This window comes from Pithys albifrons, chromosome 10 (genome assembly GCF_047495875.1).
Source record: "Pithys albifrons albifrons isolate INPA30051 chromosome 10, PitAlb_v1, whole genome shotgun sequence".
Lineage (NCBI taxonomy): Eukaryota > Metazoa > Chordata > Aves > Passeriformes > Thamnophilidae > Pithys > Pithys albifrons.
This window is the reverse complement of record NC_092467.1, coordinates 7,880,347-7,897,917: the sequence shown is the minus strand read 5'-3', so window position 1 is coordinate 7,897,917 and position 17,571 is coordinate 7,880,347. Positions and strand designations below refer to the sequence as shown.

At 48.7% G+C, this 17,571-nt stretch overlaps 1 protein-coding gene across 2 annotated transcripts in view; it reads right to left on the bottom strand.

The window, feature by feature from the left end:
• The window catches only part of PBX1 (PBX homeobox 1), a 130,642-nt gene that overhangs the window by 22,028 nt on the left and 91,043 nt on the right, over positions 1-17,571 (bottom strand). For both annotated transcript variants that reach the window (XM_071564786.1, XM_071564787.1), the window contains exons 3-5: positions 5,661-5,905; positions 2,298-2,488; positions 1,271-1,406 (exon numbers count right to left, since the gene is read on the bottom strand). In XM_071564786.1, coding sequence (XP_071420887.1) covers positions 1,271-1,406; positions 2,298-2,488; positions 5,661-5,905 — 572 coding nt within the window. The remainder of the gene's footprint in view (positions 1-1,270; positions 1,407-2,297; positions 2,489-5,660; positions 5,906-17,571) is intronic.

The following is a 17,571-nucleotide window of genomic DNA, read 5'->3' as shown; positions in this document are numbered from 1 at the left end:
ACATTCCCTGGACAAAGAAGGGAGGGAGATCCTGGAGACAGGCACAAAGCATCCTTGATACAGCACTGCCAAAAAAACATCCTAGTGCAAAATTTCTCCTGGGCATTTTGTCTTTGCAAGGGAAATGTTGCAAGTGTGAACAGACGAATTAGAAGTGAGAGGGAAAACATCAGGACAGTTGGAGCTTTACTTAAGCCAATATGTGCTGTCTCTCATAGGTAACTCTGGGAAGAATCAACATTTGGGTCTTGTTGACCCAGGGGAGGCAAGTGGAGTCACTCAGCAGGCATTCAACACAGTGACGACACCTACCCTTGGACGCTGTTGCTCCTGCTGAAGGCAGACATGCTCTCACAAGGACACCAGATGCTACTGCTGTCTTCAGTTTACTAAAGCAACAAGCAGACACGTGCCTGGGGCTGGGAAGCGGCCCAAGACAGGGAATGCAATGGGAGCCTAGAGGGACCACTAAGCATATACCAGGACAAGTCTACCAGAGGCCACATAGATTGGCTCTCAATCACACAGCTTGCTCCAAAATGAGAGGAAATAAAGAAAGGCAGGTCTGAACAATGTATGGCAGAACACTTCAAGGACTCACTGCACTCCTCACAAATCCAAGCAGCTCCCAGGTCAAAGCTACACGCTCAGAAACTATGTGGCTGCCTTGAACATATGGAAGTAATTCAGTTTGTCTTTTTTGACCATCCTTTTTCAAGGGATAGGCAAGTAATTTTCTGCAGCAAAAGAGTAATGCAGAGTGAAATGATCCTGAGAAAGCCCACTCTCTTTGACCATAAACTATATTCATTAGCCTGTCTGTCCCAGATTCTTCCCACCAGGACTTGTCCATTCTACCTTATCAAGCAAAATTTGCACAACTCTACCTCCTGCTTTTAATCCCTTGGCTTGAAGAATGGACTTTCAGTTCAAAGAAGCTCTTCTTGCAAGCCAGCCCAGCAATAACTCCTTGAGGAGAGGACTCTGCCTCTTTGGGTGTGACCACAGAGAGTTTCTGTGCTGTTAACACCTTGGCTGCACAAAAAGCCACTGCTCTGTGAAGTCTTCATCCCTCTCCCAAACTGTCCTTTTCCATCCATGGTTTCAATCTGCAAATGCCATCTGCTTTCCCATCTACTCTCACTAACTTGCACTAAACTCACTTAGTAATTAAATACTCAACACTGAGACATGAGTGACTTGTGTGAGGTCTGGAATGCCCTTCACCACACTGAGGTGTTCCATTAGTACAGTCTTTGGTCTCCCTCACCTGTGAGACTGTGATGCCGCATTTCTTGGCTAGCTCTTCTTTGGCTTCCTCACTGGGGTAAGGGTTGCTGAGATGGGAATAGAAATACTCGTTCAGGATTTCCGTAGCCTGCTTGTTGAAGTTCCGTCTCTTCCGCCTTCACATGAAGAACGGGGGAAAAATAGAAGGAAAAAGGAAGGGAATCAGTGTCAAGGATACAAAAATAGGAATGCAATTTTAGATATTCTGACTTTCCCACTTCCCCCTCTCCTTCCTCTCCTCCTGGGAGTATGGAGTGCAATACTTCATGGCCAGAAAGTTTCTCATCTGCACCTTACTGGTGACTCCTCTCTCAGGACCTTTCAAAGCAAGTAATTCTCCATCTCAAATTATCACTGTGTCCTTCAGCTCACAGGAGAGTCTGAAAACTGGCATCCAGCTCCTCTGCCTGGGAAGGTGACTCCTGACACCTGGCTGTCGTGGCTAAAGACATCACTGTGCCGAGGAAGCAGCACTGGAAAATCCTTGGGGAAGTCTGTTCTATTTACACATAGGCATTATCTGTCTGCCATCTCTTTCCTTGTACCCCCAGAGTACCTGCCTCTCCTCCCTATTGCAAGCTGAAGACCAAGACACAGTCTTCACATAACTAGCTTGGGAAATGTATTTTTACAGCAAATCAAAAATCTGGGACAATGGAAACAGTAGGAAAAGATTAGGAATCTAGAGGGGACAGGATGGCCTGGAGGATGAGCTTTCCTCCCTAACTGAAGTGCACATTTTCATCACAGAGGTCTGTTGCAAGATGCCACAGAATTTCCTTCTGCCATAGCAAAACCAGGAGATGCAATTCTCATGGTACAGTAGGGAGTCTCCTCGAGACAGAGGCTGGACGTCTTGAATTGTTGAGCCACAGACAACTAAGATAAGGAAAGTAAATAACCTCTATGGCTCAAGACCAGGAGACCTGAATTCATTCCAGAACCTCTCCAAAGCCTCAAAACACTGAATGGTGGGTGGGCAGAAAGGTTTGGTGGGATGAACTCACCGTGCATCCAGAAATCGGGAGCGCAAGATCATGACGGCTTCACACGTGCTCTGCTTCAGCTGCATCTGGATGGAGCTGAACTTGCGGTGGATGATGCTCACCATCCGCTCGATCTCCTTCGGCGAGATGGGGCGGGTCCGGCTCTGCTCACGAAGCAGGTTCATCACGTGGGTGGTGAATTCGTTGCATGCCTGGGATGGCAAGAAAAGCAAAAGAAACCCCAGGATCGGAAGGTCATTCGAAGGTGTAGAGGTTGGTAGAGACAGTATGGCTAAGGAAGGGAGACCCAAGTGGAGGCCTCAGTGGATGGGGCTTTCAGGGCAGACACAGGCCAAGAGTGTGCTGGCATCTGGGGGAGAGAGACATTTCTCTTATCTGCCAAGCAGATGTAAAGTAAGATGTACATAGGTATCTCCCCAAAAATGCCAAGCAGTGGAAAGAATTCAAAAAGGTTTATTCGAAGGCAAGAACACTGAAAAACTTAAAAAGCAAAATTAGCTGTGCTTCCAAAGCACAGAGCCTGAGAAAAGGCAAACCTCCGGTTTGTTGCTGGCTTTATCATCGTCTCTGGCCTCCCTCCCTCAGGCTCATGGCTGGCATGGCTGGAACACTGTGAGGATTTATCTCTCCTCAGACCAGAGAGAGACTGCAGCTTTCCTCTGGTATGCAAAAGACAGGGAAGAAAACCATCCTACTACTTATGAGAAAAGTACTCTTAGGCAGGAAAGGCTTTCTAGGTGAAAACAAGTCCTAACTCCTTGTTACAAATTCTTACAAAGGGATACCATCCCTACACAGAGAATATGAGACTCCCAACAAACATTTTGGGAAAGGCAGGAGCTGATTTCTTTGCTCTCAGAGGGATCATGGATGGAGCTGGGGCAGGTGAAGCCCTAGGATTCACGTAAAGCATGAAAAAGTCCCCACCACTGTTTTTCTGATTGTGACTGGAGGAATTATAGATTTATCCATGGAGGACCATGAACCTTTTGACCCACTGTCCCCCCTCCTACAGTCTCACCACATGTCCTGCAGAGCCCCCTGAGCTTCACAGGAGCAGCTCCTAGAGAGACATGGCCCTGCTCTGCACTCTTGGCACATCAGATAAGAAGTAAATAACGATAATAATTAAAGCCTGAGTGAGGCAGGAGCCCTGACAAGTAAGGGCAAGCAGGTAACAATCCCAATTAGTTTGCTGCTGGCACAGCACTGTCTGGCTGCTCCTGCTGTCCCTATGCTGTGCTGTGAGGACAGGGCAGTGAGAGCAGACAGGGGACAAGGGAGGGATTTTGAGGCCCAATGAAGGCCACTTCATTGCCCTCTCTTTCTCTGCACAAGCACCTCATTGGCATTATGGGATCCTCTGATTCCCAGAACTAACCCCCAAGAAAAAGGTAACAGCTGGAAACTGGTGGTTGGAGAAGCCTTTGGTGCTCTTGGGACATGGGCAGCTGCTCTGGGGACAGCGCCCCCAGTTCACACCTCATGATGGAGAAAAAGGGGCTAGCAGGGGAAAGAAGCACTGGCTTTGTGGACAGGTGACATGGGCTTGACTTACAATGCCTCACTCCACTCTTCCAAGCTGAATCCTTACCATGGTTCATATCCAACAAGGAGACACCCCTGAGATCTGCAGAGCCCCTCCAACGGCCCATCCCCAGCCTCAGCTGATGGCTCCCATCTGCTGGGATGAGCACTGGCTACAAGAGCTCTCAGCCAGGCACCGCTTTGCTCACAGACACCCAAGCAATTTCAGATCATCTCCTCTAGTCATGAGATAAAGAGCATTAAGGGCAGTATCAGCATCAAGTGCTGTGGTGTCCCAGGAGCAGCCAGACGCTGTGGGTAATCAGGTACTGAGCTCTCAGCAGTGGGACTGGAGAGAGGGAGATGGAGATTGAGAAACCTCAGCCCTGGTTTTGCAGCACTGCAGGTGATGACAGCAGAGATGTGGACTGGCACAGCCCTTTGCAAAGCAAGTTGGTGGCAAAACCAACCATGTCAGTAGGTTGTAAGAAGGAAAGATGAGGTCCATCTCACCCTGCAGGGCTGGGTAAAGGCTTCTCTCACCTGGGTGGATCTTTGGGGAGCAAAAATGATACAAAACCAGAATCAGAACAGCAAATAAACAAAATTCACACCCAAGGGGAGAAACAAGCAGAAAGTCTGTCCCTGAAGCCTGGCCCTGTCTGTGCCAAGGGTCTCTCCTTGGACTTGGGTAGCGGAGGACATGAGGTCCCTCTCTCCCTCTTCAGCCTGGGGCCTGAAAGATGAGCCTTGACGTGCTCTCCACTCTCACCCATGTGAAACGGCTGAGGCTCCCCCTTGTCGCACAACCCTGTCTCCATGCCTTGAGGGAGTGACAACAAGGGATGAGGAGAGCCACCAAAGGTCATCCTTCCAACCAGCCTTCTGCCTGCTCTCTGCCTCGTCTAATATTCTGTCAAAATGCCTTTCGTGGTATGATGGCACTCGGCTCCTCCAACACCATAGCCCTGCCTGGATACCCTGACTCCAGCTTTAACCCAGGGCCACCCATCTAACGTACCTCACCTTGGGAAGTGTGGCACCTTATGGGGTGAGACATCCCCCAGCCCCACCAGACATCCAGTCAGCCAGGTAGAATGGGGGCTGGGCTGGCTCCAAACCAGAGACCTGGAACCCCACCTGGCCCCTTGCTGTGGAGCCCCTCCTGCACCCAAAAGGGAGGGATGCCTTCTTGCTCACACTCCATAAACCACAACCTCTGGATAGAAACCACAAGGGCAGTGGTGAAGAGAGGTCTGCAAAACATCTGCAAGCATTTGAAAGGAACTCGTTCTGAGCGTTGGTCAGTGAAGATCTTCATGCAATTGTCGGTGTTACCCATACCCGCATTTATGATCCAAATGGTTTTTCTTCTTTTAAGAATAACTTTCCCCAAGAAAAAAAGAAATTCTTTTCTGGAAAAAGAGCTTTTCGAGCAGAAAATACGTTCAAGGAAGATTGTGATTCAAATCTTGCTTGGAAAACTGTTGTCACCAAGGCCAGCAAGCCAAAGAGGGCCCATCCTTCACAGGGTCAATTTTGGGCAAGTTTTTGGGAGAGGAGTGAAAAGCAAAAATCCAAGGGACAACCCATTCTGAGTGTATTCTCATGTCATGTCTCAGCATAAAATCCCAACCCTCCCAGCCCTAAGAAAGCATGTTTTCTCTCCAATACCCACTTGTATTTGCCCATACACTCCTAACAATAGATGTCAGTAGTGATCCAGGCTGTGCTCATCCACGCCACCATGCCGGCACCAAACATCAGCTCGCCCACTCTGGCTCCTCTCCCACCATCCCATGACCACTCTGCCTCCGCCGCGAAGGAGCCTGTTACCTGCTCGTACTTCTCCAGCTCCGTGTGGTAGATCTGTCGGATCTGGGAGAGTTTGGCTCTGTAGTCAGAGTGCTCCACCGAGTTGTCGGAGCCGGCTCCTCCCGATGCGGCAGCAGCGGCAGCGGCGGCGGCCGAGCCACCTCCTTTTTCGGGGCCCGCTACCCCCTCGGCCAGGAGCATGTTGTCTAATCGCATCAGCTGGGGGTCCGTGGGCTCCTCCTCCTGCGCTCCCCGGATGCTCAGCACTGCCAGAGACACAAAGGGCAAAGGACTTAATTCAGGGAAGGGGATGCTCATCCAAAGTTAAACCATCAACAGGGCTTTTCTTCCTTTCCACAAGGCATCCCAACAGGTAGTCTGCTCCAAGTACTCACCACCACGTACAGATACTTGGCTCCCAGGGGCACTCCAGCTCCCTGCTCCCCTTCCTACCTCTTCCCCTCCTTCCCACAGGAAAGAAGTAGGGCAGAACTGGCAGCAAGCTCATATCAGAGCTAACCCAGAAAGCCACACTTTCTGTTCAAATAGGCAGCAAAACTAGCAACACCAATCAAAAAAACCCAATAAATGTACTCGTTCTTGCTGCCAGAAGGGATAGGGACCATATCCCGACTCAGGCATGGGATGGGAAGTTAGGAGTCTCCAGCCCTGATCTCATCTCGCTCAGGGGTCCTCTCATGTCACCCAGTGTGTCATTTACATCAACCCCAGATGGCAGAGAAAGACACACAGAGCCCAGGGCTGACGGTGCCTTGGTTTCCTCATTGTTAAATACAGACAGAAAGGGCTTGAAGGCCATGCTTTTAGCCACGCAGTGGGAGCACATGCAAAAAAAGTATGAAATAAATTTTATTCTTTGGAAAACACTTTTTTTTTAAGAATCCAGACGTTCCACTGAAGTCTAAACCATGCTGAGAAAAAGAGCAACAATAAATTAATTCTTTCAGAGCAACTTTCCAAGGAGAGAATTTTCCTCACTTCTTTGTACTCCCTGCCTCAATTAGTGTTCCAACTAAAATTCCTTCTCCTGAGAGGGTGTTCCTGCAGAAAAAACTTGGGAGCATCCCAACTGCTTGGGATGTCCCAGGTCTGAAGGATGCAGATGCCTTATGTGCCCCACTCCATGTCCCCCTCTGTGGTCTATGTTTGAAAATAGAAGGCAAACTTGAGATTTCCACATGCGGATATACAGGGCTTCAAAATAAATGAAATAAAATGAATTGTATTTCCCCATCTCATATGACACAGGAGCTCCAAGCACTTTGTAAACATCCCCCCCCGCCCTGAGCACACACTCATTGCACGTCCAGAGCTGGGAATCATTGCATGGAGTTTGATAAAGCAGTGCCCACTTACACTTGAGATGAATTGGACTCCCCCAATCTAAAGCACAAACAAAAACAAGTGATTCTCCCTGTCATTAAAACAAACAAACAAAACCAGTGGAAAATCAGTTGACTACAAGAAGTAAAAACAGAGCAGCTAAAAAACCCTGGCAACCACAGCGTATGGTCTTTCTCACTCTGAAATAAGTTAGAGTTATTATCAGTATAAAATCTAAATAAAAGATGCTGCTGAGAGGTTTGCCTAAGATTAAAAAGAGGGTTTTTTAAAAAGCCTCAAAATCTACTGAAATAACTGTTTTCAGGACATTTTATTCATTGATTTCACTTATTTATTTACTTATTGGCATTTGGGGGATTAAAATATTCACTGTCAACAAAGGTGGGAAGGTCAGGGGAAAGAAAAGCCAGAGAAAAGCCAAAGAAGACGTAAGCAAGTAAGATGAACTAATAATAAATAATTCCACGCTAGGGAGGATCATTTCTACATGGAGGAATGGAGGCATAGTGCCAAATTTGGAGCCGGGTGCCAGTTGCGAGCCCTGAGGAGACAGGACCGGCATCTCCCCCCACCATGGGAGGCTTCCCACGGCACAACTGGCACCCAGCCATGACGAATAAATCCAAAGGGAGAGGACAGATTTCATCAAGAAAATGGTTTGGGGTCTGCAGTCCAGACATCAAACTAAAATAGGAGGTAAAAGTAGTCAAATTCCTTAAAAAGAGAAGAAGGAAGGTGACAGGCTACAACAGGGAGAGAAACCTGTGGAGAAAATAAAAGAGAATAAATTCTTATTCTTCCAGAAAAAAAAAATCAGTAAATGAAACCACATCAAAAGCTCAAATACAAAAAGAACGCAACACAGGTTAAAATAAAAAAAAATTAAAAACCCTCAAATAAACAAATCAAAAGTAGAGTTGCCAAAACAGGCGCATCTGGATTTCAAAAGGGAAATATTTTTAGATTAAAAATCTCAGGAATCATTGACCTGACAGGTAGGCACGAGTGATTAATTAGTTTATGTTTAGAGAGCTGCTTCCTGATGAAAAGCACTGTATATTCCCATGAGCTTTATTCCTGTGCTACATGCACAGACCAGCACCTGCTGGGTGGGTGCATTCCCGGCATCAGACAGAGGGACCTGTGTCCCCACAGCAGAGACCTGAACCCAGACGGGGACCGTGTGGAGCCAGCCTGGTCTTGGCTGTTTGACTGAAATAAGGCATGGGAGTAAATAAATGGAAAGGCCAATGTGTCTAAGCAGGACTGATGCTGCCTATTTATCCCTGGAAGGCTGTGCTCAGCCGAAGAGAAGACAAAATGATTATTTAAAAGCTCCTTTTTCATCTTCCCGGTGCTGTCCCTGGCTCCAACACACCTCCTGCCAGGATGCCCAGATTGCTGGGCTCCTTGGGAGCTCTGAGCCTCCAAACTGCTCTCTGTGATGGGATGTGGCTCTGCTGGCTGGGGGCTCAGGGTGAGCTGGTACAGGCAGCACCCAATCCATATTGCCTGGGCAGCTGATGGTGAAAGAACCCTGCTCTCTCACCAAATTAAAATAGAATAAATTAAGCAGAATGATCCTTAGTCCAAGGGGTTACAGCCATGCAGGCATCCAGGCATCCCCAGACCTGCCATTTGCTGCTCCTGATTAAAAGAAAAGGAGGAAAAAAAAGAAGAACAAAAAGAAAGATAGCGACTGGCAGCCGGGGGGAGGAAAATTCATGCAAGACTTTCTGTCCTTGGCTGCTTTCCTGCTGGCTCGGCAGCCCCCGGAGCTGCTGCACAAACCACTAGATGGTGCTCGGCCCTCGCCCAGGTCCCCCTGATCAAAATGCATTTTTCTATGTAAATATATACATATGCACACACATAAATATATGTATATATGTTTTATACATACATATACATATACATATCTGTGTGGGTGCATTTTAAAAGCAAACTCAAGCTTTGTGCCTTGTCCCTGCTTGCATTGCCTGGCTGATGGTGGAGCGGAACAGAGGAGCGTGACTGTCACAGGGTCACACCTCCCATGGCAGCAGTGGGAGCAGCTGGGGACTACTGAGCCACCAGCCTGTGGTCCAGTCATGGATGCCACCAGGGTCACAGAGGCCTGTTCCAGCAGCTGGGAAATGACTCCCAGCTCACATACTCGCTCCTCCTCCCTCTTGAGGAAGGTATCCCAGCCATGGGGTTCAGAGGCCATTGACAACTCCTAGTCCTGGGCTGGTGGTGTGGCTGCAGTGCAGGACACAGGGAAGTGGTGGTAGGACTGACCTCGGAAAGCAGGTGAGAAGACAGAGACAAACATAGCTCCGTGGTTCCTTGCCTACCCTGCCATTCAGGGACGCAGGATGAAAACCACATTGAGTCACAAAAGCTTCCACATGCTCCAAGCTGCTTCCCACCAACATCTCCAAGGAGCAGCTGCTCCAGCTCCGTGCTCATGTGAGTTGGGCAGCCAGCAGTCCACATATGTGTCCCCACATCACAGCATCTGTGCCTGGTGTCCCTGTGTGGTGGAGGTACAGCCAGCGTGGGGAGGCATGGGGCAGGAGAAACAGCCCTTGGAAAGGACAGCTCCCTGGGGATGGCCTGGGACTGTGAAGACACCTAAGAAATCCACAAAGGAGGGTACCAGATTCCTCTGGTCCTCCATGTCATCATCCCCTTCCATATTTACTCCATTTTCCTGGGAGCATTTTTCCAAAGGAAACTGAAAAGCACAGGAGCTGAAAATATACAGACACCTCTCTTCTCCAAGGCCACAGCAAAATGCTTCCACTTAGCAATTCTTTGCTCCCCACCCCTTCCAAACCCCCCAGATTAGAGGTGTGCAGGCAACACTGGAAGAGCTATATTACAAAGGCAATCGAACACGCTGAGGGATGATGGCAGAAGCTTAGCAGGAGACTGTGGTACAGTAGTGACAACTTAGAAAAGTTAGCATCCTTAGAAAAGGATGCTCAAACCTTCAAGCTCCACCTTTCTTCTAGGAAGGGCAATTTATCCTACTGTGATCAGTGCCCTCAAGCTGAGGCAATGTGGGAAACAGGGGGCTGTCCCAGTCAGACTCCCAGCAGGGGATATATCCCCTCAGAAGGGGCTGCAGGTTGTGGTGCTACCACACTCCCCACCACTTCTCACCTTTGTGTCTCCCCTGGGGCATGGCTGAATGTGTATGTGCTCATCCCCAGTCAGCTGCCAGCCAGGACTTCTGGGGTGGAAGCCAAAGACCAAGCAGAAGACACTGGAGGAGGCTAAGGCAAGGTGGAGCAATGGGAGCAGCCTCTTCAGGGATGCAGGGCAGGCATCTTGGAAGAAGACACAGTGAATGCCAGTCTAGGTTGCAACAATGAAGGAAGAGGTTCCCCAGAGCTGGTCTGGCTGCTCTCCGCTGACCTCAGCAGTCAGAAGCACAGTCCCGTGAAATTTCTGTGACTGCTTGGTTAAGATTCCTGATAAGGACATGAGCTGGCAGTTCCTCTGCAGCCCCATTTACTGACACTCCCAGCCAAGGGCTGGACCCAGCAGTGAGGCATTTAAACAAACCCACCCTACAAAGAAACCTGCTGGGTGGTTTTAAGGAGTTTGCGATGAGCTCTCGCCCTCCTGCCTGAGCTGGGCTGCTTCTGAAGGAGTTTTCTCATGGTTGTTTCCGCCCATTCCCAACTTGCTGAATTGCCTTTCCAGGGGGACATTTTAAAGGAGAAGGAAATTTCAAGTAAATGATTGCAACTTATCGAAAATAATGTGCTACTTAGCATCAGAGACAAGCATCCTGGCAGGCAGAAATGGGAAGCAGTGTCGGAGCAGATGGGAGTAATTACATTGTGATTTTCAGAAGGGTTTTCTTTCCTTCCTCCACTGTGCCTAAGATGTACTGGAGGGGGGTGGAAACAACCCACCCAACAAAAGAGTTTCAGGAGAGGCACACAGACAATTCCCTTGTTGGGCTGAGCTGGCCTTTGGTGCGACCACACCATGGGGAAATCATAGATGCTGGGCACTGGTGGAGCTGCTCTCACTGTCCCCTCACACAGCCAACAAGTGGGGTGAGATGCCTCCTTCCCCACCAAGCCACTCATCTGCCATCAATGACATCTAACCCATGCCTCAAGGTGTAGCCCAAATCCTTTTCTGGACCAGTGGGTGCCCCTGCAAGGTGGTGCAGACAAAGAAGGGATGGCAACTCTTCCCTGGGAACCCCAAAACTTCTGCACAGAGTGTCCAGTCTGGGTTTGAAGCACACCTGGAACATCAGCCCTCTTCCAACCTTTTGCAATTTAGTCACCACCGACAACATTTGCCTGAGGACACCCAGCCTCAGGAGTCACATGAGCTCACCAGGTGTTTTTGTTAAACCTATGTTTTTACACCTCCAGGACTAACACAGCAGCCAGCAAACACAGGGTTGGCTGTGATGCCAGCAAGTGCCCTCCTAACAAAACTGGTAACTAATCACCTTATTTTAAACCTATTTCAATATTCCCTTGACCCTGAAACTACATTTGTGAATATTGAAGATCAACAGCACTGAACTTGGGACAAGAATATACTCCCATCTGCCTCCTGTTTGAGGACAGTTACAGATTCAGTGGCTTGCAGTTGGCTGGCTGCATCCTCCTTGTACTCCTATGTGTAACTGCAGCCAAGTCAGGAGAGTTGACCCATGATGCTGTGGGCTTGAGCTGCTCTTCCCAAACTTTCTTTGTGCAGAAAGGTCGCCCCTACCTAAACTCTTGGGTTTTATCCCAATGCAAGCATATTTGCAGCCTACTTCCTTCTGCAACAGCAAATCCCCCACACCAAGGAAAATCCAGTGTCTCCCATCTTACCATAGAATCCTGGAATGGTTTGGGTTGGAAGGTACCTTAAAAATCATGTTGTTCCAGCCCTCTGCCACAGGCATGGACAACCTTCCACTATCCCAGGTTGCTCCAAGCCCTATCCAACCTGGCCTTGAACACTTCCAGGGATGGGGCAGCCACAGCTTCTATCTGGGCAACCTGTGCCAGGGCCTGCCCACCCTCACAGTGCTCTCATTAAACACGAAGTTGGTTATTTGTCAAAATAAACTCTCAGAGCTTTGTGGAGGATGTGAAAGCCCTTCTAGCTCAGTCTTCACACTGCCAGGTCAAGGGCAAAGTACGCAGTGTACACCTCAAATGGGAATCACAGTCTTTGGTCACCAAGGTGGACCACTTCAGTGTCAAGTAATCACAGGGATTTAAACCTTGTTTGGATCTATTCACCATGTTCACATAAAGCCACTGAGAAAAATCAACATAGAAATGAAAATACCTATTTCAAACACGAATAGAGGCTGGAATTTCTAAATACACTGACACACGCCCTTCCAGAGAGCAGGAATTAAGAGAAACTCATTTTTTTTCTTATAATTGACATTAAAGTTCCCCTCCTCACTCCAGCCTTTCCAGAACTTACAAATGGATGAACAGATTTTCACTCAGATTTTCCAAAACAGGCTGCCGTGAGATGAGGCATGGAAAAATTCAGCTGGCAAAATGGCTTTTTGTGCATCTACTTATTTATTTATTTCCCAGAAAAATAAGGAACTCTGTGAAACCGATGGGTCATTTCTGCACCAGTTTTCACAGTCTAAAGCCATGAAACAAAACAAAAATCCCAGCAACAATCAAGAAAGAGGCTTGTACCCAGAAGCACTACAAAGCCATCCTGGACCATTGCAAACCCACCTCCTCTCCCAACACAGCAGTGTCCTTCAGGGCTCTCTGGAAACGGAACACTAAAACTATTTTGTGAGAGATGCTTTTAAAGGTAGAGAAGTGTTCCTTGAATCCATAAAACTGTGATAAGATACCCCCACAGAGATGGGAGTGAATCACATAAGTTCAGAGTAATGGTCCATGTAGCCCCAGAGGACAACTCCAGCCGTGACCAATGAGCCCAACTGGTGACCCAGCCAAGGCCATGACCAACAGCACAAGCTCAGGGTAGTCTCACTTCCCCCAGCTCCCTCACACCCACCACCAGTTTGGGGACTTGCATTGCAACCCAAATTCAGATCAATCAAAAACACTTTCTAAATCAAAAATGAAATTTCCTCCCACTTCATGTTATCATTTTGTCTATCTTGCTTTTTTTTTTTTTACAATAAAAATTTGTGTCAATTTCAAACCAATCAATCTGCTTTAAAGAACAGCAACTTCCCGTCTTTCTGGGGTAGAGGTGTCCAAATTATTTGCTGAATCCAACACAAACTGGGGGAGGAGGGGGGAAGGCATAAAAGATGAATTGCCCTCAAACATTAATTCTGGTGTGTGGGAAACAGGAGAAGGGAATATATCACATGTCAAAAAGTTTCTCAGCTCCCAGCAGCAGCTCTCCATCACTTCAGGAGGATGCAGTTTGCATGTGCCACGGAAGCCGCAGAAAAGAGACACTTATTTCACAGCGCTGGCAAAGAGTCTGCACCAGTTTTTTCCTAACCCCGTCCCAAATGCCAAACGGGTTGCCATAGTGAGTGAGGGTCTGGCAGCAAAATGATCAAAAGGTCTGGAAAATTACTACTAATGCACTGGGGTGATAAAGAATACCCGCCCCAAACTGGACAATGATCTAAAATAGCCACAAAAATAAGGCACAATGTTGCTGTGATGACTGAAAACCAGATTCTCTGTGAAATGTGACTCTGTGGGGAAGCTGAATGAACACAGATGAGCTCCTCTTTACAGTCCTTCCCTGTATCCTGCTCCTGCTGACCAGTTTAGCTCATGGCCAGTAACTGAGCCTGGCATGGCAACTTCTGACACTGGCCCCACATGCCCAGTTATTGCTACATTATGGTTGACTGAAACACTGTGAATCAAATTTAAATGTTTTCTAATTTTCTCTTTACAGTCCTGACCCGACAGGCCGTGTTTCCTCATGGATGCTTCGCTGCAGGCTGGTGGTCAACTCCCATCAGCTTTGGCAGCAACACTCCCAGCTGTAATTTTCACACCTAAAAATTGGGGACAGGTAGCACTCAGAGCCAGAGCTGATTGAACCTCTTGCACCACAAGCAATTGTCAAGCAGAGGGTTTAGCACTAGAAAGCAGGTTGGAAGTTCTTGCAAAAATTAAAAACAAGACAATCAGAGTCAACCACCCCATGAGTGGGCAAACCACCTCCTTCCTGACCAGTCACAGCAGCCAAACAGGGCCAAACTCTGGGCACCAAAGGCTCAACCCTGCCCTGTTGGCACTTCTCCCTTGGAAGAGCATGGATAAGTTTTGGCCTGCACACAGATTCCCTCCCCATCCCAATGAGCACCTCACACATCCCTGGAACAGGCTGATGCTGGGGAGTGATGCTGCAGCTGGCTGGAGCAATCCCACACTTGGCTTATCTCACGAAACAGTTTTGCCTTTCCTAAGCAGGGCAGGATTAGCAGGCTCCAGTTACAGCCGTGAAGTGGAATCAATCCCTTATCTGCATAGGCAAACCCAGCACGTCTCAGATTCTACAGCCGCACCGGCCACACCGTAAGGGAGACTGTGCACAGCCACCTGGCCTCCTCCATCACACCCTCCTCTATCCCACCAGGACGAGGGCCAGGCTCCAGCTGCTCAGAGCAGCAGTGACAGGAATTAAAGGAAAGCAGAGTGAGATTCAGCACTGCTCTGTTGCTGGGCCAGATTTGAGCAGAAGATACAGAGCATGGAGAAAAGCCTTGGTGCCTTCACAATCTCCCATGCCAGGATCCCACCTTCTCCTGGCAAAGTTTGGGGGATGCACCCACATCCCCCTGCAGCACCAGGAGAACAAATGGTCACTGAGAGACAGAGTAAGTCATCACACCTATCCCAGGAGATGGCTCGGACCTGATGTTCGTCATGCCTGGAGACGCATCCCAGCCTGGAGCATAGAGTGGACCTGGGGCTCCCTAAGCCTTGCAGGAACAAATCAGCAAACAAAAGATGGGATTGCTCCCAGGTCAGGTCCAGCCATAAACGCTCTTTCTGAACTGGGCTGGGATCTGCGTGGTGCTTTGCATATGAATTCTCCTCGCTGAAAAGAAGTGGGTCCTCTGAATGAGCTGAATCTGTTAATGAGAAGCTGGGGCCTCCAGAGCTCCTCTGAGGACAAGGGTCCCGGTTCTACCGCCCCAGGCCAAGCCCTGAAACCGGAGAATAAACAAAGAGAGGTTTTCCCCCAGAAGGAAGCTGCCTTTCCAGCCTGCTCCCCTCTCCAAAGGTCATCTCCCCTGGACACGCTGTGTCTGTGAATGGCTGCTTAATGCACAAAGTGGCTGGGGCATGGAAGTCATAAGTGAAAAAAGACTGGCAGGAGCCCATGCTGAAAAGCTGCATTTCAGATTCCCTTCTCCTGCCATCCTTCAAAAAAGATGACTGGCCAGACTCCATCCAAGGAAAGCTGGCTTGGAGCTCATTAGATGGCAATGTCCCACTCAAGTCTCAGGTTTGCTAAATACTCTGAAGGTGCTTGCTGCCCATTACACATCTGAGAGTCCTGCCGCTCGCTCGTTGCCAAGTTGATGGCCTTGCCACGGGCTAGACTTGGGATCTTGTGCAATACAGGAGAGATTTTCCAAGTATCAGAGCCAAGTCATCACAGAGAATACACTGTTTTTTCCCTCCCTTTTCTCTGACAAAGTGGGCAGTACAGAACACGACAGACATCCTTACAAAAGCTGGGACAGACATGGAACTGCTCCCATTGCAAAGCATCCTGGGGCTATGTCCTCTCCCTCCACTGCCAAGGGACCTCCCCCATCTCTGGTTATGCCATCCTCTCTTGCTCTCTGTCCAGAACCACCTCCCCATTTCCAAGCAGCAAACTCCTGATGCAGCCCAAGAGCTGAGTGTCACCCTTGTCACTCTTCTGCTCAACTTTAAGGCAGCCTGGGTGCTCAGAGAAGTTTCCTGCAGGAATAGTATATCCTTTTTTTGGTGCATGCAGACAAGAAGGAAGCAAAAGAGGAGGAAGAAGAACTATGAACCAAGGATTCACCATCCGTAAGGAACAGATTTTTTGTCTACTGCCCTGACAAAGGGGAGACTGTAGCCACTGCTGAGTACAAGTGGATCAGAAGTGCTACTACTGGTGATTGTCTCCTCTGAGGTCAGCCATGGCCCAGGGTCTCTGCCTTGTGGAGGCCTGACTGCTCTTCCCTGAGAGACAGAAGTACTAGAAACCATTCCTTCACACATTCACCTCTCCCCAGCCATGGCAGCAGGCAATTCAAAATCTTCTCTGTGAAAAACCTGAACATAAGTTACACGCTTATGAAGACAGGCCAAGTGCAAAGCACAGGAAGAAACCACAACCAAAGATATTGGAAATTCCACTCCAACTCCTGCAGTGTAATGCAGTCACCATTTAGATGCAACATATCAGGCCACTGGACAATTTCAGGCATTTACTTTCAGTGTTACAGATGTCACGCCAAGGCTGGGCCAGAGCCAGCCTGCCTAGTGCCTTTATGCATGTCACCTCTGTGCTTCTGAAGCACCACAACTCTCCAGAACTAAATGTTCCTCTAACTCCTTGCAGACTTCACATATGCACAAGGGAAGTGGTGGTGTCACCATCCCTGGAGGTATTTAAAAGACATATAGATATGGCACTTAAGGACATTTAGTGTGGAGTTGGCAGTGCTGGGTTAATGGATGGACTCGATGATCTTGAAGGTCTTTTCCAACCTGAATGATTCTATGATTCTAGGTCTTTCTCTCCATGCCAGACATAGATCCTACCAAAACCTCCCTGAATGCTCCTCTTCCATTTGCTTGGTTTCCAAGCTGGTCCCACTCAAAACACCACAGAGAGGTCATGTTTGCCCAAGCACAGACAGTCCATCAAGCTCCCAGGGCTAAGACATGCTATCTTGAACCCAACTTTGCTGCAATACAATGACTACAGGCAAACAAACGAGCACATTTTTTGCACGATGCTCAGTCCCTCGCACCACCGTGCCGACCTGCTGAGCCTGGCGTCAAACACGGTCCTTGAGCGCGCCAGACAAAGCCCGACTCTGTGAAAGGCAACAGCCGGTCGGCAGCGTTTTAAGGCCAGAAAACAGCTCTGAACGTTCAGTTCCTTCTTTAAATAGAGGCCCCTTCTGTAAACGATCTGTTTGGACAGGAGGGAGAGTGCTGCAAGAGTCCAAGCGCTTGTGAAATAGGATCGGATGCTTTCGCTCCCGCTCCATTCAAAACATGTGGGGGGAAGAAAGAAACCTAAAACTGGCAAGGCATGACGGGAGGAGAGAACACCCACACCTCTGCGCTGCTGGAAGCATGGGAGACACCAGAGAAAATGGGAAAAATAATTAAAAAGGATCAATTAGTGGCATTTCTGTTTTGAGGCACCTGTGTGTGTTTAATTATATTCCATGCAAGGGGCTGTTGACGCAGATTTCCGTGCTGCAGGGTGGTGGTGTAACGGGATCCAGCTCTGCCTTCTACCTCAGACAACCTCACTCGGGGCTTTATCGCCATGTTCACCCATCTCCTGAGTTTGGCAGTGCCCTGGGGCAGAGAAGGGCTGACACCCAGTCCCACGGCACACTGGC